The sequence below is a fragment of the Stigmatopora nigra genome, chromosome 2 (genome assembly GCF_051989575.1).
Source record: "Stigmatopora nigra isolate UIUO_SnigA chromosome 2, RoL_Snig_1.1, whole genome shotgun sequence".
Lineage (NCBI taxonomy): Eukaryota > Metazoa > Chordata > Actinopteri > Syngnathiformes > Syngnathidae > Stigmatopora > Stigmatopora nigra.
Window position 1 is genome coordinate 14462609 of NC_135509.1, and position 22282 is coordinate 14484890.

At 39.1% G+C, this 22282-nt stretch overlaps 3 protein-coding genes across 3 annotated transcripts; 2 read left to right on the forward strand and 1 right to left on the reverse strand.

Moving 5' to 3' along the window:
- Positions 1-37: 37 nt before the first annotated feature.
- Positions 38-5625, reverse strand: LOC144210197 (endoplasmin-like). Its single transcript, XM_077736709.1, has 18 exons — positions 5479-5625; positions 4901-5003; positions 4220-4361; positions 4031-4147; positions 3628-3959; positions 3454-3565; positions 3052-3189; positions 2855-2971; positions 2562-2699; positions 2323-2400; positions 2176-2241; positions 1812-2081; positions 1474-1719; positions 994-1130; positions 838-916; positions 562-717; positions 362-475; positions 38-285 (listed from the first exon to the last, which is right to left on the reverse strand). Exons 1-18 carry the CDS (start codon positions 5525-5527, stop codon positions 259-261), a joined length of 2421 nt encoding a protein of 806 aa, XP_077592835.1. The 5' UTR covers positions 5528-5625; the 3' UTR covers positions 38-258.
- A 1332-nt stretch (positions 5626-6957) lies between these two features.
- LOC144215542 (5'-nucleotidase domain-containing protein 3-like) lies at positions 6958-16171 on the forward strand. The gene is made up of 14 exons (XM_077744561.1): positions 6958-7259; positions 8016-8200; positions 8410-8484; positions 8578-8633; positions 9266-9356; positions 9500-9637; positions 11017-11077; positions 11184-11286; positions 11967-12068; positions 12180-12261; positions 13018-13104; positions 14642-14782; positions 14896-14960; positions 15134-16171. Exons 1-14 carry the CDS (start codon positions 7040-7042, stop codon positions 15387-15389), a joined length of 1662 nt encoding a protein of 553 aa, XP_077600687.1. The 5' UTR covers positions 6958-7039; the 3' UTR covers positions 15390-16171.
- A 716-nt stretch (positions 16172-16887) lies between these two features.
- Positions 16888-19577, forward strand: LOC144190247 (pinopsin-like). Its single transcript, XM_077710822.1, has 4 exons — positions 16888-17206; positions 17715-18043; positions 18557-18802; positions 19114-19577. The coding sequence occupies exons 1-4, from the start codon at positions 16888-16890 to the stop codon at positions 19258-19260; spliced, it is 1041 nt and encodes a 346-aa protein (XP_077566948.1). The 3' UTR covers positions 19261-19577.
- The last annotated feature ends 2705 nt before the right edge of the window (positions 19578-22282 follow it).

Consider the following 22282-nt stretch of genomic DNA (forward strand, 5'->3'; position numbering starts at 1 on the left):
TAATTGGCATCTCAAAGTCATACAAAGGAGTCATCCATCCTTCTCCCAGGAAACATTTATTCAATCAAGAAACAGGATTTATCCATCAACAGGTCAGTTAAATATTAACAAATTTACAGGCATGAGGAATGTAAAAAAACAAAAAAAAACAAAAGCACTCCTTATAAAACCCCTGACTGACAATAGAGAATGTGAAAAACTGCAGGGCGCTATTTGCAGTTCACCCACAGTTGTTCCAATTGCTCTTCAACTGGCTTCTCACAGTTCATCTTTTTCTGTAGCATCCTGCAAAGAAACATTGAGGGAATGTCAAGAAAAACAGAAAAACGTGATCTCTTTCTCTAATGTCGTGTATTCTTACAGCTTCATCTTCATCGTCCATGATGTCCTCTTCTAATTTATCTTCAAATTCTTCAGTATCGTCAGAGTCCTCCGCCGTCTCTTCTTCAGGTTCTTCCTCAGGCTCCTCCTCTACCTATATATACAAATAAGAGAACATTTTAAATACGAATGCCTCTTTTGTTGACATTACATGCCTTTATTAGACATTTTATAACTGACCTGCTCTTCCAAAGGTATGTTCATGCTGAGTCTCAGCATACGTTCTATTCTGTCGCCATACGCCTTGGTGTCGGCCAGCTGATAGCCCGACCGCAGAGTGGCAGTTTCAAAGAGGACTGTTGCCAGATCTGATGCCGTCTGGTCCTCTGCATCATCCTATGTTGACAGAAATGTACTGTTATACTGAAGCAGTAGAATTGTTTTAATTTCATCACAAAAATTGTGTGCCATTGCAATTGTCTGTACATTCATTTTTCAGGCCGAAGATGCACTTACATTGACACGTTTCAGCATCTGCTTGATGAGGGGATGCTTTGGGTTGATTTCTAATGTTTTCTTCTGGCTGGCGTAGTAACTGCAATGTTGGTGTCAGTTAGACCACTTTTTCATGTGGGTGTGTGTATTTGACCATATTAGTTTTTGTTAACTCACTTTGTGGAAATATCTTTTCCTGTTTGATAGGCCTGCGCCTTCATGATTCTTTCCATGTTCCCTGACCAGCCATACTGACTAGCCACCAGTGCACACGGTGAGTTGGTCAGTCGCTGGGACAAAAGTGCCTTCTCAATCTGCAGAGGCCCAAAATCGAGGCAAAAAAATGTAAGCGGTAATGAAAGTTTTTAAAAGAGCACAAAAAAACCTTACACATATATTTAACAAATGTATCAGTCAAGATCATTGCAAATTTACTAAAATATAAATGAAGCGACATTTATAGTGCCATACAAATGCGTACTTATACATAATTTACACTATGATTTAAAAATTGTTATTTCATATATAAAATACAAGGTTGAAAAAAAAAATTAAATGGAAAATAAGTGCTTCAATGATCAATATTTGAACCTTGCTTAAAATGAGGTTAGGCATGTGCAGGGTCACACCAAGTGAAATATTTTCACTTCAACTGACCTTGTCCTTGAGCGCCGTCTCCTTGAGCCAGGTGGTCAGAGGCTCATACTCCTTCTCCAGAGCCTCACGCCTCTCCTTAGCCTTTTCGCTCTCATCAAACTTGATGCCCTCTTTGGCCACGTTCTGGAAACGCTTGCCGTCAAACTCTGGCAGGGCCTGGATGCAGTATTCGTCCACGGGCTCCGTCAGGTAGATCACCTCATACCCCTTCTTCAGTAGCCTCTCCACAAACGGGGAAGCCTCAGCCTGGAAGGGAGATGCAGTCGGATCTAATGTTATAGAGTCAGCAGCACATGGCCATTTTGCCCTGAGGATAATTATACTCTCGCTCCATATACCTCCTTTCTGTTTGTGCCGGCCATGAAATAAATCTTGTCCTGCTTTTCCTTCATGCGCTCCACATACTGTTCGAGGCTGGACACAACTGTGTCGCTGTGGGATGTGTTGAAGCGCAGCAGCTTGGCAAGCCTTGTGCGGTTGGAGTGGTCTTCAATGACTCCCAGCTTAATGTTGGTACCAAACTCCTTCCAGAACTTGTCGTTGTAATGCTCCTCTGCAATCTTCTTGATCATGTCTAGAGTTTTGCGCACCAGCTTCTTACGGATCACCTGATGGCGGGGCAGAAAAAATTAAATAAGAAAAATAGACAGCCCCAAAAATGGGCTTATAATTTGTAAATACAAGCATTTTCAATGGGTTCACCTTGAGGAGCTTGTGCTGCTGAAGAGTCTCTCGGGACACATTAAGGGGAAGGTCATCAGAATCGACCTAATATGGGGGAGTGGAGTAAAATATATAAATGCAGTGCAAATAGTTAGAAACAATACCACAGAGTAAAAAATAACTCACCACACCCTTGACAAAGTTGAGATATTTAGGCATCATGTCGTTGAAGTCGTCAGTGATGAAAACCCTCCTAACAAAAAGCTGAAATAAACCAATAGTTTAGACAAAATTTGGTGAAAATGGTTTATCACATTGACAAGTGGTGAGGTGATACAATTTAAGGATGATAGCATTTTTATAATTGCAATGAGTTCAGCCATAATTGTGATGTAAAATATTTCAGCTCTTTAATCTATTCTCACCTTGATGAAGTCGTTTTTCTTTGAGCCGTACTCGTCAAATAGGCCACGGGGAGCAGCGGTAGGCACAAACAGGATGGATTTAAAGGTGACTTCTCCCTCAGCCGTGAAGTGGATGTGAGCTAGAGGGTTTTCGCTGTCCTGTTGGAAAGTTGTAAATTCAAACACTCAGCCAATTTCACATGATTGCATAAACCCTCACATCAAGCACAATGTCCACTATGGAAGAGGTTCTTAAAAAGATGTATTTTAACATCAAACAGGCTGTATCTACCATGTCAATGTGCACAACTCACTTTTGAAAAAGTCTTGTAGAAGGCGTTGTATTCGTCATCCTCAACCTCTTTTGCTGGTCTCTGCCAGATGGGCTTGATGTCATTCATAAGTTCCCAGTCCCATACAGTCTTCTCAACCTGATAAAAAGGAGGGAAAATTAAAAAAAAAATACTCAAAGCTTTTCAATATTTGGCACAGTGACTAGTGTAAAATCTACTTTTTTGGTCTTTGGTTTGTCTTTGTCTTCCTCTTCTTCCTCTTCAACTTCAGCTTCATCTTCAGAAGCTTCCTTTTCTGGTTCCTCTGTTGCATCTGTTTCCTCTGCGTCATCAATAGGTTCCTCGACAGTCTCAGTCTGAAGGACATAACAACTTAACTTGTAGTTTCATAATTCAGTGTAAACCAATTTACCAGAAAAATCAATAATTCATTATTAGTTTTAAAGAAATCAAGTGTATTAACGTTGTAGAGCCATTTTGTGTCTATAGCTGACCCATAAAGCAGTCCTAACCAAACTAAGTTTAGCCAAACTCTCCAAGATTAGCTATGTGTGAAGAACCAGAAAAAATATGACCATGTGTGCAATGCCTTTAATAGAATACAAAAATAATGTTATTACCTTGCTGGCCCAAACATAAATGGGGAAGTTAATGAACTGCGAGTACTTCTTGACGAGGTTCTTAATGGTCTCCAGCTCCAAGTAGTCGGATGCCTCCTCTTTCATCACCAGTCTGTAGAAGAGAACACATTGAGCTTCCCACTTGGCTAATTTGGCCAAATAATTTCAACCTACGTGATTGTGGTGCCACGGCCCAGTGTGTCTCCACGGGGATCTTCGATGACGGAGAACTGGTTGGAGTCAGACTCCCAAATGTGCTGTGTGCCGTTATTGTGCTTGGTGGTGACGATGACCTTGTCGGCTACCAGGAAGGCCGAGTAGAAGCCTACGCCAAACTGTCCGATCAGCTCTGAGGTGGACTGGTCCTCCGACTGCATATCCGTCATCTTGTTGAGGAACTCGCTGGTGCCAGACTTGGCGATGGTGCCCAGGTTCCTGACCAGCTCATCTTTGGTCATGCCGATGCCTGTGTCCGTGATATGGAGCATGTTCTTCTCCTTGTCAGACTGGAGAACACAAAAAGCGCATGTTAGCACATTTGACCTTTCACATTTAATCAGAGTCTGGATTGCCATACTTTAATTTTGATGGTCAGCTCTTCATTGGCGGCCAGCGCTTCCTCGTTAGTGAGTGACAACAAACGGATCTTATCCAGGGCATCAGAAGCATTGGAGATCAGCTCCCTGAGGAAGATCTGAAATGGCAAATGTACACATTTTAGCATCAAACCTGAACCTGCACGTGGGTGGGTACAAAGCTTGCTCACCTCCTTATTCTTGTACAAAGAGTTGATGATCAGTTTCATCATGCGGTTGACTTCAGCTTGAAAGACATGCTTCTCTGACTTTTCTCGAAGTTCCTTAACCTGGGCTGCGTTCAGTCCATCCAGCTGAATGGCTTCCTCCTCCCTAAGTAGCGTCAGGAAAAGAGACATTGCACATCAGTAAGCTGTGAGGTCACTTCTTATAATATGCAAATAGACTATCGAGTGTACCTACACCACATTTGCTCTCGGAAGAAAGGCCAATCAAGCTGCAGCTTAAGCGCAGTTGAACCACATCGATGTCATTTTGTGATCACCCAAACTTAATCATTTTGTTACCCACAGGATGATGGTATATTTAAGTAGTAATTAACAGGTAGACTAAGCATGCCTGTCAGCAGCCATGGCACCTTAATAAAATTACATCTCATTTGGGATCATATTGATGTATGAGGAAACAAATGTCAACATGTAATTCGTTTCTGACATCTAGTGGACAATTCTCTTCTCACTTCAAGAAACTGGCAAAGATATAAACTCACCAATGTGTAAATGAATGATGCATTCATCAATTACTGATCCAAAGTGTTTTTTAAACTTTAAAGGCCATATATAAATGTCTTAAAAATTTGCAAATAGACCATTCACTGTAGAGTATACAATTTTTAAAGAAAGATCACCAACCTTTGTACAACCTCATCGTCGGTCTTGGAGCCATCCCTGCTTTTCCCCAGGTCCTCGTCAACGGTGCCGTCCACGTCCACTTCATCGTCGGCCCTCACAGCAGCTTGGATAGAAGCACAATGGTCAATTGGTCACATGTAATTTAGAGATGCTTGGCTACATGTGTATTTTTGAAATGCTTAGTTGTTAAGGCTAGTGCACAGGAGGGGGCGTATTAGGTAACAACCAAATGATGATCACGAATACGAAACAAAGCCAGAAAATAAAAGAAAAAAGTCATGAAATGCATGCAATAAGGAAAAAGGTAAGTCTGTACAGTGAGGTCCAAAGACAAAATTTGACGATAAACTTTCAGAAAGCAGGAATGTTAGAATCAAAGGCAACCTTATGTTACACCGATGATGGACAGAGAATGACGAGTGAAAATCACTAACTGAAATCGGACAATTTATACCTTTTGCACTAGAAATGAGAAGGATACGTTTCACATAACCACTGCTAGCTAAGCGGCTAATCATAGAAAGATCCCAGTATGTGAACATTTCTATTAAAACAATATAGTGATGGAGCTTACTCACCGAAGGCTAACAACCCGACGAGAAGTCCTAAGACCCACGTCCGCTTCATTTTAAGATGAGATATTGACTGCCTTCAATGTAGACAAAAAAAGTGAAGGGTTGCACGCCCCTACCTTTCCACGAGAGACTGACAATGAACTGCTTCGGAAACGCTGCATAGCTAAAAGCGCAGCATTCGACCAATGGGGACGCACCACGCACTACTGTGGCCCAATCGAAACAGAGATGACAGAGGAACGCTGGCCAATCAGCGTGCACATCATAAGTCGATACCCTAAAATCGTGGCTCGCCATCATTGGCCGACACCCCCCTTAATTTGCGTCTAACTTTGTATATGTTATTATGCAACATGTGTTTAATCGTAAATGGGTACACGTTGCAAAACCTAAATGCAATAAAAGCACAATAAGAAAAAACAGTAAATAACGCAATTGTGCCATTTCTTTTAAGAATAACAAGGCATGCCTTTCATATTTGAAGAAAATTAATTACTCGAATGTATCATATTTAACATATGAATACTATTTACCAGGCAAAAGAATATGTAGTCGTACTCTGAATCAAAATATAGCACAACACGCTTATACAGGATGGAAAAATGATGGAATGGTAGACAGACAGACAGGGTTAGCCCAACTACCTGTCATGTTTATTAATTTAAATATATAACTCATTTACCCTTGTCAAACACGTCAATTATTAATTTTGGACCCCTAACCACAAATGAAACCCTAACCCCAACCGTAACGATAACCCTAATGCTATCTGAAAATATTCTAATTTAACCCGTCACCTATATCAATTAACATCAAGAAGTCGTTCTCATCAAAGATTATGAACAGGAATTATTCCCCGAGAGTCATACTAAGAATTTAAAAGTAAAAATACATGAAAATGTGTGGATTTATTAATCATTTCACCTTGAAAATAAAAAAAGTGTCTGATTTTTTTTAGAACATTTTGAGCTGTTGCTAATCAATGAGTTTTAATGAGAGTATGCATGCAGAATAGTCTAATGTAGAAAATTATGATTAAAAAGGCACAAGAAATGTCGGTGCCACAGTTCCAGCGTGACACTCCCATTGGTGCGTTCAGGACTTAGGTCTCTCACCAGCGATACTCATATTTTGCCACAAAGGTTAGCAGAGAGCCATATACACCCATCAAAAGAGCCACATATGGCTCCCGAGCCATAGGTTCCCTACCCCTGCCCTAACACTTACCCTAAATCAAACCCCAACCATAACCCCTAACCCTAACGCTAACCCTAGGGTTAAAGGGTTGGGTTAGGCACACACAAACCCTACCTTTTCAGGTTTAATATCTAAAATAAGATCCATTTAATGTACTTACGTATTAAGTAAACGCAGTGTTTAGTGAATATTCCCGCCCCAAAATGGCCAATATGTGACAACGCTTGTCCTCGTTGATTTACTGCGTGCATCAAACATCTACTTTCATATTGGGGTTGTGCACGTCACGGCGCGGTTTACGCTGTCATTCGCCCTTGTGAGTTTCCAAGCCACTCTATCTGGGCTGCACTAATCTAAGAAGAATATTATGGCGCCCTTGTCAGGTCTCCTGACGCAAGGGAGAGCCAGTCTACTTGGTCGCCACGTCCTGAAGGCATCGCATTATTTCGGGGCAGTGTCTCGTGGACGGCGTGAACTACTTTCCCGTCTGTCTATCTCGGCTCGGACCGGCTGCCCATCTTCTCCGTGCAGCAGCACCGCAGAGAGCCTGTGGTCTGTTTACAACCAGACCAAAAAACACACAGAAGGTAGTAGCATTGTAAATTATTATATATTATTATTATTATTATTACGTTTTTTTTTTACCCTTTCATTCATCTTGTTTTAGCATCGATTTTAATTTGGGGTTAGTGTTAGGGTTAGAGGTTTAGGTATTAATATATTATCAACGAGTTATATATTTAAATTAACAAACATGACAGGTAGATGTGTAGACCTTGTCTGTCTGTCCATACATTCATCCATCTGTGCTGTATAAGTTTTTCTTGCTTTTTTTAAATTCAAAATGTAAGACTCTATATTATTTCACATGTGCAACGATTGGAAAATACTTGGTTTTGTTTATTCCATTACATTAGTGGATAAAGTAAATAATCCCCAGATATGCCTTTATTTGCACAAAGCAATTGTGCAATAATATCATTTGCACTGGAAAAGTCTGAACCCAATGCTATCTTTGTATTTAAATAGATATTTTGTGCCTTATCAGTCTCATAGGCATAGACTGGGTACTTAAAATGTTACAGCAGAGACTTTCATCCAAAGACATCACATCCTAAAATTTGATTTAGACATACTACAGACAAAGCAAGAAAGGCATTACTTGTTGTTTTGGAACAAATTACTACATTGAAGTGCGCTAATAAAAATCCTTCATACAAATAATGAGATATGATGTGATTTTTGGTGTGTTGGTGCCAAAGAACTACATTGAAATCAGTAGTATTTTATTAAACATTTATTTTTATAAATATGTAACACAATTGCTATGTGTCTTGTATCAGATGTCATGCCGTCCATCTCCAGTGCCTCCGTGAATCCGGACACCATCTTTGCAAACAACGAGATGAGCCTGCGGGACACCGAAATCTATGGCTTCGACTATGACTACACGCTGGCTTTTTACTCCAGCCACCTCCACACGCTTATTTTCACCATAGCCAGAGACATCCTCATCAACAAGCACAGAGTATGTATGCAACATGTGGATGCAAAAAAAAGTGATCTGCAGCATAGGGAGACCATTTTTTAAATAGTTCATTCTCCATATTGCACATGCGGAGTCATTTATATTGAAAGAATAAATTCTGAAAGGTTCATACAAACTATGAGAATTGAATTGGAATTTTATCACAAATTTCACTGATTTTAGATCATGAAAATTTCAATGTCTTTCAGTATCCAGAGGGTCTGCGAGATTATGAGTATATTCCTAATTTCGCTGTGAGGGGCCTTCACTATGATGTTCAAAAGGTAAGAACTTTACACTTTTATTTTGTTTTAGATGAAGAAAAACTGCATGTTTTCTACGACTAAATAGAGTGAACATTGATTGTATTGTGATAGGCACTGCTGATGAAGATCGATGCGTTCCACTACATCCAGCTAGGCACTGTTTACAGGTATCAGCAATGCTGGAGTATATGTTGCGGTGGTAGACCATTAATCAAATACTGCTAATAATCGAGTTTAATCTTGAAGAGTGCTGGAGAGTATATTTTTTTCATGTTACCACATTTTATTGACAAAATGAAATTCCCGAAATCACATTTTTTTAACCCCATTTTTAGTGAAAACACAATTGCACATTTTGTGTGAGTAATGTCACCAACATGAGCACCAGCAGTATGTTTGAATTCTCACATTTTTTACTTCCATTTATTCCAAAGCATACTAATGTCTTGACTCAAATATATATTTATTATATTTATTTTCTAATTTGCATTGATGTGTTTAATATTGTAAATTGTCTCGGAATCACAAAAGAGACAAATGGGACTTAATAAAATATAATTAATTTAATATTAATGTCAACAAAAAATACATTTTACTCAACCTAAAGTTATACAAATTTATTTTTACCAAAGTATTTTTTATGTGGTCAGTTAACATTAGTGCATCGTCTAGACTGGAAATTTGGAATAATGTCCCGTTTTGAATAAATTAATAAAAATAAATTATTTATTGAGTATTCCTTTTAAAGTCCTACTGCCTTATTTTATTTGTATTGAAGTTTGGTTATGCCTGTCCCCAGGGGTCTTAATCCAGTCCCTGACGAAGAGGTCATCGCCATGTACGATGGCTGCCACATCCCACTTGATATTATGAGCGATTTCTACGGCAAGGTGAGATGGGACTTATTTTCTACCTCCTAGGGACTCAAACAGTTTGAAACTGTCTCCTCATTTTCCCACTGATGATGCTGGAACAGAGAGTTTCCAATTCTGACGTACTAAAGCTTATGCTTATGTTTTTCTTTCTCCTGCAGAGTTCTCACAGTCACTCCATGAAACAGTTCATGGACATTTTCTCGCTGCCAGAGATGACCCTCTTATCGTGCGTCAACGACTTCTTCTTGAAGCATAACATTGACTACGAGCCTGTGCACCTGTATAAAGACGTCAAGGTGAAATAACTTGTGTTATACCCTGTATACACTTGCCCACTTAAAAAAGAAAGCAACTTGAGTTAAAGGTGTTTTCCTATTTTATATCCCTGCATGTAATATTCATTCATTCATTTTTTTTGAACTGCTTACCCTCACAAGGGTTGTAGGGGGTGCCGGATCCATTCCCAGCTGACTTAAGGCCTCAGGCGTGAGATACCCTGAATTGGTGGCCAGCCAATATTGTCAATATTTGCTCTACTTGACTTGCAGTGCAAAATAATTCACTACTTTTGTGATTTCTCTTATGAAACAATCACAAATAGCAGCAAACCCAGCAATTTCTTTAAAAAAACAAACAAAACACTTTTTCTATTTGTATAATTTACTCTTTATGCACATAAACGCTCAAATTAAGAAAACGAAAAGTACTGCCCCAGGTTCTATTGACTGTTATCTGCTGTTGGCCGTGGGTCCGTAACAAGCGCTTTGTTGACTCAGCTCTTGAATCATTTTTTGGCGAGATGTGAATCCTCCCGTGTGTATACGCACATTCCAAAAAGTCTCATTTGCGCATTTGTTGTTTAGTGACATGTGAGTGTGATATACAGAGCATCCAACTGCTCTCTATTTTTAACATTTGGGACTAGTTGCTAATTATAAACGTGTAATCATTCCTTTGGACATCTGTGCTGCCAGCTCAGGAAAAAAAAAAACCTGGCACTCACAGACCGACGCCATTCGTCCTTTTGATTGGGGCTGTCATGGCGTTCCCTTTATTCTGTGTGACACTCAATCATCTTTGATGGATCGCTGTCATTAAGAGCTCACACACACCCATGGTGTTTCAATAGTGATAATCATGACTTTTCAAGGGCACCATCTTGACAGATTCTAATTCTAAACCAAAGCAAGTCAGCCCTAAGATCTATAGATGGATGGTTGATGGTTTTTAAGTTATTCTATAACCTCTTTATAGTTATTGTCCAAAAATACAAGATTTTTTTTTGCATAGAAGCAAAATCTGGGATATTCTGAACTGCAAATATCAAAAGAACCAACTATCAGAATTATGGAGATTCTCAAAACTTCCACGAAAGTTGAAGCCGGAGTAGGGAACAAAATTAAATGACGTTTTATACTAGTCCCACAAAAAAAAACCCAGAATTTATTGGTTGAATCAATTTATCGGCCAGACATCCATGAAAATTGAGTGTTGCTGCCACTCCCTCAAATCTGTATTCTTTCAATTTTATTGAGAAATCTTTGTGATACAACCCAACTTCCAAAAAGCTTTTAACAAAACTCATAACTTTGAAAGGCTGTCTTTCTTCATTTTATTTCTTTGTTTTTACTTGCATAAGTTTGAGTTGTTGTTTTTTTATCCCCCTTCCTTCCAGGAAGCCATTAGAGATGTTCACGTTAAGGGCATTATGTATCGTGCTGTGGAGGCTGATATTGGTAATGTGCGTTTTTGAACAGAACATTGCTTATCAAAGTGAGCCCAACCAATACAAATAAATGAAAATAAAAACACATCTTTATATTATCTTGTTTGTGTTTGCAGGAAAATACATTTGCTATGGTGAGCAGAGCCATGCTGTGTTAAAGAAGTTGTCTGAACACGGAAAGAAGATGTTCCTCATCACAAACAGCCCTTTCGACTTTGTGTGAGTTATGCATGTTTACACATATCGCCACTTGGTGGCGTAGTAACCTACCTAAATCAACTAAAATCAGTTAAACATATCCATCTGTCCTATAATACAACATCAGAATTGTAATGTGGACCTCTTGTTGGCTATTACTGCAATGTATAAATAGCTACAGTAAAATTTACAGTATTTTCAGCTCTAGTAAAGACTGATTTCATTTTATAGTACTTATAATGTGACATGTAGCAGATTTTCATTGCACCTTTACAAACCCACCATAGGTGAAAATCCAGTTATAGAGAGAATATGAAACATTCTTTGTTTTATCCTTCATCCCTGCACATTTAAAATGTGTATTGTGATTCATTCACTAATGTCTAGTTTAGGGAATTAGTGAGAAGTTGGAACTAGATTATTCTTTGAATGTGTTCTGATTTTAGATTTGTTAGTTTTACTCTTGTTGAACAAGTTTTTTATATTTATTGTTGAGCAGCTAGTTTCAAAATGATGCACTAGTGACAAAGCAAGAAAAAATATCATTGCAAGTCTCTGAAGATGGCATTTGGTTGTGTATTTATGATCTTGTTGAACATTTTTTCAGGCCATGTCTGCTGATGTTTATCACTTTATGGATGTCCATGCGATTATCCATTGCCCTGCATAAAAAGTTGAAACTCTTTTTCTGGACTCCTTAGGGATCGAGGCATGAACTACATTGTCGGTAGTGACTGGAGGGACCTTTTTGATGTAGTTATAGTTCAGGCTGACAAACCCAGTTTCTTCAATGACAGGAGAAAGTAAGTGTCTTTCTGTATGTGTGTAATGATTTTTTTTATCCTCACAGCAGAAGGTCTGCCCTAAAACTGGATGGCTTCATTATTAAAGGTGAGTTATCTTTGTGGTTGCAGGCCTTTCAGACGCGTCACTGACAAAGGTGCTCTACTTTGGGACAGAATTCACAAGTTGGAAAAGGGAAAGATCTACAAACAGGTGCTTGGATTCACATGAAATGGTTGTGAAATCTGGTGGACTTCTAATGGGGACTGTTTTTTTTTTAAATAAATTAATACATTTCATGTGATGATGAAGATTCAAAAGTGAACATAAGTACTCCAACCAAGTTAGTGCAGGTTTTGTGAACATGACCTAGAAATAAGCTAACTGAAAGAATAATTGAAAAGTATTTACAGGTGATACCAGGGGTCAACCGCTCATTTTTGCTAATTTCAACTTTCAGTGGCATGCACCGAACTGGATGTAAAAAGTACATTTGTCTTGGTTACCCTGCAGATTAGTCTTTAAAAGTCATATTTAAGTAGAACTGTATGGGATTTTAAAGCCTTGAGCAACTTGCTATGCCAACAACATGTAAATAAGACAATATTTTAGTTTAGTAGTAAAAACTAGACTCATAAATTGAACACAATTTGAACTTACATTTTTAGCTGTTGCTATAAACTGCTGTTGGACTGATTCATCACATCCTAAAAAAAAACCTAGCATGATGATGATGATCTATTTAATTTGCCATCGGTTATGTTTTGAATGTGTGCACATCTGTGATAATGTAACTGGTATTTTCCCCTTTACCTATTGGTCCTATCATTTGAAAGTTTGCCAGCTTTCACAACCATCTCCTACCAACTCTGTTGGAAAATAGTAGTTGAAAAGAATGATATGTCATATGAGAAGCTGGATGAATCCGCCTTTTTTTAATGAATAAATTATGTTTTTAATCACCTAAAGGGAAACCTCTATGAGTTCCTGCGACTAACTGGCTGGCGAGGATCCAAAGTGCTGTACTTTGGTGATCACATCTACAGCGACTTGGCAGTAAGCAGCACTCAAACATGATATGACAAAGTTGAGTTACAGCGTCGTCGTCAAAATACAGTGTAACCCCGTTTATTGCAGGCATACAATTCACACCCACCCACAATATAAAATCCCTGACGCAGCTTCACTGTAAATTTTTTAAGTGTGGAAATATTTTTAATGCTTTACAACTGCCAGCAGATGACAGCGATACCCCATTTTAGGTATGGTGTGAGAGAGAGACCACCCCAGTCTTTGAGCTTATGTTGACACCAACCAGACTTGTCATGCAAATCACTACAATATATATCCATTTTATTAGGCTTTATCCAAAGTCAGTTTGAGGGGCAGCAGGTTCTTCTCTTCATCAACTAGACATACTGAGAAGTACTTATGGAAAGTAGCAGAGTGATGAGAGCATGACGGCAATAATGTCCTCAAGAACCATATATATTTTCAAATTTGATATATAAAGACTGAGAAACCAGTATTACATGTACTTTTATATCTTAATGTAGCCCACGTTCATCCAGACAAAACTGAGTTTGAGACCCCTCTTGTAGATTGTAACAAATTGTCAGATTTATGTGGCGCAAAAATAGGGATCTACTTCACACCTTAATGAGGCATATGTATAGTGCATGATATCTCTAGCCATTTTTGTCAGTGATGCTTATTACAACCTGCATCCAAGCAGATTGGCCAGCAACTGTCTTTGAGTTGAAAGTGGGCATCATTAGTTTTTGTAGCCACAACAGTATTATTAATATGTGAACGAGTGTGTGATCAGCTCTAAGTGATGTTAATGAGAGACAGAGTTAACATCTTTGGCACGATGCCTCGCCGCTGGTGGCCAGCGGCCAGCTGTCAAACATGTCACCTCGCTTATTTAGGAAGACAGAGTATCCTCCGTGTTGGTACACCGTGCATAACATAAGTACCGTAGCTCGCAGGCAGCCTAGTTGGACAGAGTTCATAGCATTGGGGATCATTACTGTAAGTTTTCTGTGAATACTTAAGTTCCCCCGAGACAAGAAAGAACATAGAAAAGTATAACAATGGCCAAAAATTACATTCATGGGTGTTTGTTACCAGGCAAAAACCATTGCTGTCTCAAAAGAACACAGGACTGACTGTCTTCATATTTGCTTAAAAGTCATTTGATTAAATGCCAACTTTATAAAGCTTGGTTTTTGCAGTGTGGTAGATTGGGGCTGCTTTGCTTCCCTAGGGCCAGGACAACTTGCTGTGAATGAAAATCAGGTCTGCTGTATACCATAATCTTTTGAAGGTGGGCCATCGGTTTGTTGCCCTCAAGCTTAAAGGACAAACTAACCCTCTGGGGCAATAGGCAAAATGCTTGAGCACCACTAGGGGTCTATCTATACACGTCTGATGCACAGAGACAGAATTAAGACACGCGTACTTGAAGCAAGAGAAATGTTACAAAATGAAGATAACAGAATGTTGAGAATAAATTAATACTATATCATGGAAGTATTACAATTAGAATTGACAATGTATGGTTCGTACTCTTTTTTTTTTTTCTCGTTAGGATTTAACCCTGAAGCACGGCTGGAGGACAGGAGCCATTATCCCTGAGCTGAGGAAGGAAATCAAGATCATGAACACAGAGACATATGTGCACACCATCAGCTGGATACAGGCACTGACAGGCCTCATTGAGCAGATGCAGGTCAGAACACACCACGCTTGACTTTGTACACATCACACATTTAATGCGTGTGTGCATGGGCCTTTTGCGTATGCTGGGAAGAGTCATGACCTCACACTAAACTAATCACACAGGTCCACAGAGATCCCATCTCGCAGTCTGTGGTGGACGAGTGGATAAGAGAGCGAGAAGCTATGAGGTAAAGGAGATTCTCTCTTTATTGTTGTTCAATATAATTGAAATACAACAGTTTTAAATATTGAAGAATTTGGGGCACTGTAATGGATTTCAATGAAGACATTCTGCCACGGAATAAATTCCAAAGTCAAGGTGCTTTCTTATATGGAGCCTACATAATGGTTTTGTTCACAGGCCTCAAACCAAGGAGCTGTTTAACTGTCATTTTGGGAGTCTGTTCCGCACCTACCACAACCCCACGTACTTCTCTCGACGACTCTCTCGTTTCGCTGATATTTACATGGCGTCCATCAGCTGCCTGCTCAACTACGACTTCCAGCACACCTTCTTTCCACGACGAACCCCCCTGCAGCATGAGTCCCCTTTTGGACAAGGACAGTCAGCCCCAGGCCAGTTCAATCCAAGCACACCTTTCTCGCACAAGTGCTAAGGAGATATCTCATTGTAGTTAGAGAAATGTGTACTTCATGGGAAGATTGTGGGAGTGCTTTTTCCTCACAACAAAACATTCATCTTCTTTTCTGCTTATCTTCACAAGGGTCCAAAGGGCTTCTGCAGAGTATCCCAGATAGTTCTTGTGTATACTCTGAATTGATTGCCAGCCATTTGCAGGGCACAAGGAGGCACACAACCATTCATGCCATTATTAGTACTAATAAATTATAAATAAAAATGCAAAACCGCAAAAGGACATTTTTTTCAAAATGAAAGCCAAAATACAATTACGAATGATAGTGAAATTTTATTGTTAGAATAATACGTTTGACATAATATTTTAGTGAGTTTTCATCCTCGTACTGATCTACAATGACCTGTCTTAACTTTCCTATAAAAACAAAATATGCGACCACAAAAAAAAAAAATGGGTCGCTTCAGCCTGCAGTGTGGGCAAAGCCTGTGGTGTGTTTATGTTTGTGAAACCCTGCTGATAAAGAAAGATCATAATATTTTTACATTATGGCTACTATATTCAAGTGTGTTGAAATAACAACTTTGATACAACTCATGTTTGTTAACCTCATTTTTAATTATAGTCTTGTTTTCATTCAAAACTGATCCACCAGAATGTACTATACTTAAAGTTCCTGGCTTCTTATTTACAGTTTGGTGTTTGTATTTTGTGGCTTTTTTTCTGTATTTAAATTGCCATAATTAGACCCTTTGAATTCATTTCACAGATTTGTTTTCATGTTTACCTTTGTGTAAAATGCTGTTGCGAATATATGTTAAAAATGTGTTACAAATATTTTAATTTTGAATTATTTATTGGATTCTGAACTGTGTGTGTTGTTGTAACACTTAATTTATGTGAAGGGAAAAGCGCTGGAAAAATTTGATTTCAATAGATGGGTGTCATATGTCCACCCAGATTTGTTAAATGTCAAAATAAACAATTATGTGAACTCCTGCTTTACAGTATTTTTGAAAATGTTAGCAAGTTAGTTTTTATCTACATACACATAAATGGAAGTTACCAGACCATCTTAGAGTGTTACAATGTGTCAGCAGGTTGTAACAAAAGAGTTACAGGACAAAATAACAATTAAAAATGTCCTTTAAATGCTGCACAGTCAGCCATGTGTTCAGAGGTTCAGAGGTCAAATCACCTTGACCTATAAAGAAATATCAGTTCAAATCAGAAGTATCAAATGAAATCACACCGCACAAGTACTGTACTTGTAAACAAATCCGAGCGTCCATGCAACACATTTTAGGTCTACAAGGTAGTCCTCCGAATCAGGTGTAGTCACTGCATTGTTCAATTAGGATTAAAGTTGTAGGTTTTATGTGAATTAATCTCCTCCCCAAATCCTCTCAGAATCCAATTTGTCACCATGAGCATAAAAGTCAAATGCATGGAAGATCAGAAATGATAAGACAAAGCAGCTTGGGTAACTGAGCGCACTTGCCACGCGGCCACTCACACCATGGACAGCAACAGCACGGCGTGGAGCTCGGAGGCCGAGGCACCCACTGTCTTCCCACGCGTGGGCTACAGCATCCTGTCCTTCCTCATGTTCATCAACACACTGCTCACTGTGTTCAACAACGGTCTGGTGATCACCGTGTCCCTGAGGAACCCCACTCTGCTGCACCCAATGAACGTGTTCATTCTGAGCCTGGCCGTTTCCGACCTAATGATCGGCCTTTGTGGCTCCCTTGTGGTCACCGTCACCAACTACTACGGGTTTTTCTTTGTCGGAAGAACCGCCTGTGTCTTCCAGGGATTTGCCGTCAACTACTTTGGTGAGTATGCACTGAAAACTTTACTTATGCAAATATGGTACAAAAGACCTTAACCTGGGACAAGAAAAAGCAGAATATAACATAAAGAGTGTCTAAATAAACTCTAAACACACCCCCAGGGACTACACTTTGTTTAATTTTGCTCAATGCCCCTGGCATTGAAAAACAATTTTCAGATTCGATTTAGGAGTAATCACGATGGAAAGGCAAAGTCTAACGACATTCCTGTGTGGAGTTTGCATGTTCTCCCAAGGCTTGCGAGGGTTTTCCCCGGGTACTCTGGCATCTCATTCTAAACCCCCCCCCCTTGGTATGAGTGTGAGGGTGAATTGTTCTTTATCTCATTGTGCCCTGCAGTTGGCTGCCACCAAATTCCCCCGCCTGGTGCTCATAGTTTGCTGGAATAGGCTCCAGCACCGCCTGTGAGGCTGTGACCCTTGCGAGTATAAACGGTACAGAAAATGAATAAATGCATATTACTAGACTCGGTGTCTAATTCCCTCCCCAGGCCTGGTGTCGCTATGTACATTGACCCTGCTTTCGTACGAGCGCTACAATGTGGTGTGCAAACCAAGCATCCGTCGCAAGCTGAGCATGAGACGCAGCGCCACGGGGCTCATTTTCGTCTGGCTTTCCTGCTTATTCTGGGCCGTGATGCCTTTGTTTGGATGGAGCGGATACCAGCCAGAGGGTGTACAGACGTCTTGCTCTTTGGCCTGGGAAGAACGGTCATGGAGCAACTACAGCTATCTCATTCTCTACACGCTGGTGTGCTTCATATTTCCAGTAACTGTCATTGTCTACTGCTACTCCAAAGTACTCATGACTTTGCGCAAGGTACCTTACATGCCGGTCTAAATAAGAAGAATCGATACTTTTGCATTATTCCAGTTTGTTAAGTATAGACGTTGTTATTGTGATATTGTCCTTGATTTACCTGTCAATGATTACTGGGAAATCTAGCAGTGAATCACTTTTAAATTTCCTGATAAGTGAAAATGGGTATCTTTTTTTTAAATAGTGGATACTATTTACAATTTTTAGATCACCATAATTGAATATTATACATAATTCTATTCCTATTTTTTAACCATGTATACTATTTTTTCATTTATTCATTTTTACGAAGGGGACAGCCAGAATTGGTTGTAATATAATATAATAAGACAAACACTTACAGAAGAACAATTTATAGTCTTGGATGTTGCTTTAAGTAGATGATTAATACTTTAAAATGATTAATAATTTTACAACAACAAAAAACCCTTTCTGTACTTATTCAGTAGCTGTCCTCTGTTTTAATCACTGTCCCTCAAAGTGTTCATACGAACCACATTATTTTCTTCTCAGTTGAACAAAAGTGTGGAGCTGCAGGTTGGCCATTCTTTGCAAAAGGAGATGGACCACGCTGTCAAGATGGTCCTGGCTATGACTGTGGCTTTCTTCATTTGCTGGCTGCCCTATACTGCTCTGTCTGTGGTGGTGGTGGTACAACCAGAGCTTCACATTCCCCCTCTACTGGCCACCATGCCTATGTATTTCGCCAAGACCAGCCCTGTGTACAACCCTATCATTTACTTTCTGTCCAACCAGCAGGTAAGACTAGTTTTATATACATATATACAGATTTTATCATTATGTTTTTACAAGAAAGTGGAAGAGTCACAGTTAGTATATAGGATAGAAATTGACTTTTGAAAAATTGGATGGTATTTTCTCTGGATCTATCATTTGTTGTGATATTTTTCTCTAAAATTTATAATAAAAAGCATTTATCAATGTCAAAAAATACAAATTGGATGAGCCCTAAACACTGTAAATTTGTGTAGGTGCTCTTTTCCTGCTAAGGTGCAATTCCACCGACTGGGCTGGTTTCCGCATGATAATTCTTTTGATCGTCCCCTCAGTTTCGAGACGCCACCCTAGAGATGCTGTCCTGCGGCCGCTACATCCCCCGCGGGTCCGCCCCCGTGGTCAGCATCAGCATGCAGCCCTTAAACATGAGGAGCTGCTCCAACAGGATGAACAGACCCAATAAGGTGCTACCTCTGTGACAAACCCCTCCCCAGGTACCCTCACAACAGAAATGCTGAGAGACCACCACAGACGCCTTCAACACCTCAGTGGTCTGGACAGGGAGAATGACAGCTGAGAGGCAGAAGGAGGACAAAGGAAGAAAGAAGAGTCCTTCTGCTGCACACCCATGCAATCCAAGACAGGCTGAGTGTTGTTTTCCTCAGTTCATCTGGTCAGTGATTGTTTCTGTCAAACCGTGATGGCTATAATGGGCCATTTCATTAGGTACAGTAACACTCATTAAGATGAACAAAAAATCTTGACTTTACGAAGATAAATAGTGCTAGGTGATGATTTTTTTTTGTGTGAACATAATTATACCAATAGTGGTACCATGACTGTGGCTTAATTAACTGGTAGCCATCTTGCATCAGAGCAATTCTCTGGTGGGCTTTGTTGTAAACTCCTCTGGATGAATTCATTTATATACTAAAATATACTGTTACTTCACTGACTTTTTAATGGATTTGCAAACATGTATATAATGAAATTAATGGATATTGAATTGAATGACTAATTTAAAGTACGTAGTAAATTTCTCTCTCTATACAGATACTGTATTTTAACATGTATAGCCCAGAACTGTGTATTACACTGAAAAATTCCCCTTCAAAAACTTTTTTTTTGTAAATATTAGATTTTGTACACTATAAATTGCACTTTTTCTTAGTTTGCCTGGGCCTGTGACTTCTACTCAAGTGCAACTAAGACACCTACTATGTCTTACTTATTGTACTCTGATCACCAACAATGGAATTGGGTGCCAGTCAACATTGAAATTAAAATTTATAAAATTATAAAGACATAAATTAAACTCATCTAGTGTTATTTTTGTATGTGTGTGTTAGGTTTCTGCCTTCGTGCTCGTCATCTTTGTTGAAATGGGCTGTCCAAATTGTCTTTGTATCGGTGTGTTTTATGGCCCACAGAAGCCCATTGTGAGTTTATTCATTCTGTGTATTGGCAACTCTGTTTCTTCAATAAATAGCCTGTTATAAAAAGCCCCAAAAATGCCAATTCTTACATATTCTTCTTCTTATTTCGCGTGACATTTGTGACTAATGTGTCCAGCATAAAATGTTGGAATGGTAAAGAAGAAATAATAAATTGTATTGATGTAATCCCAGATTTGCTGTTGAGTCGGTAATCTTGGCGACCAAAGCAAAGAGCATTTCACACTTTATCGGCAAACAGGATTATGCAATGTCTTGCCTTAATCCTCCAGCTTGGCTTTCCTTCAGTACTTCGATCCGTTCAACAAGCCCCATCTGGCCAAGCTTCTCACCTTCGGCTGGCCAAATGGAATAGGCAGCTGTTAGCTGGCTTTGCGATTAAGAGTGCAGCAAAAATCCTTTTTATTGGGTGAATGAAAGTGCAGCAGTACAGTAAAATCGACTTTATGATGACCAGGTGTGTATTTGAAATAGAGTGTTTAGTTTCTACTTAGAAATAATCATTCTAAAACCAATTCATCCTTCTACCCACAATCTACCATCTGTCCAGCCCCCCATCTTTCCTTCTGTGCATCTCTCTGTCCATTTGGGCATCCTTCCCCATTTTGCATCAATCATTTATACTGTATATCCATCCAACCATAAATTCATGCATTTTTCCATACACTCATCTCTTTGAATGTATATAATCCATTAATGTTTTACATTATTAGCCTTGCTTCTGCCTATATGATTTATTCATTGATCTTTACATAAATCTCCATATTCATCCATCTATTCCTCTAAAACTATGGCCAACTGCCCAGTTTCTATTGGCTCACAGTCAATGATGAAAATACCATTGATTATGGCCCGCACAAGTATCCTAAATTCAAACTACACTTCTCAATTAGATGGAGCCAGTCACTTAAACACACTTCTCCATTAAACCTAGAAGTGTTCTAATAATTTATAATTAATTAGATAAATATTCTTAATTCATTTCCATTTAATATTTGCAGCTATTACTGAGTCATGATGTCTCACTAGCCAACAAAATAATACTTAAAATAGATTTTACACACATTTTCCTACCTGATTTTGATAATTAATTTAACCACGGAAGCAGAAGGATTCATTTTGTAATCACGGTACATATTTTACCTGTAAATATTCATAGAATATACATTGTTATTTCACGTATTATAACCAAAAGTTAGGTGTTTAACCATAAAGAAGCCAAAGGTGTTCCTAGAAAATTAATAGGCTAGAGCAAATCCTCAGGTCAATATATATCCAGTATGCACTTAGCGTAGGTTAACTACACTGCGCTTGTAGAAGCAATATTCCTGATTTGTATATGCAGGAGATCCCCCTGGACCACTGCAGCCTTTTATTAAGCTTGAATAATGGCGTAATATTTTTTTTTAATGCTGGAAAAAGGCAAAAGTCCTAAGATTGATTATATAGAACTACTTTTAAATAAACTTTTTTTTGTTCTTTTAACTGTCATTTGCATTTAATAGATGATAACGCGATGAAATCCCATGGGATGATCGGGATGATATTGAATAGGCGCGGACACAATGGTAAAATTTTCCAGGCAGCAGGTGAGCATGATGCCAAGCTTCTCTTTGCCAAGACAGGAAAATAAATTCTGCATGCCACACATAATCTGCCCTAACATGTTGAAACTACGCCAACCAGATAACAGCAGCATCAGTGAAAAATAGTGTCCAGACGATCTTTCAAGCAAAGGAGCCTGCAGACGTGGACCAATGCTCAGGTGTTCAACCTGGCGGCTGTGGACATGCTTCGATGCGTATGTGACTGTCCCATACTTGTCATTCTTTTGCTTGATAGTTGGCCAAGTGCCGGCACTCACCACAACTTCTGCGACATCCAGATGGCTAAGTTTTGTTCTCTGATGTCTGTCAGGTTGTTGGTTGGTCTGCCTATCTGTTTTGACAGTCCAACTCCCTATGCATCTATCTTTATTTTATAATTTTAACCGTCTATCCATTCTTGCTCTTTTCTTTCTCTCTCTTTGTTTTCCTTGCATAATATT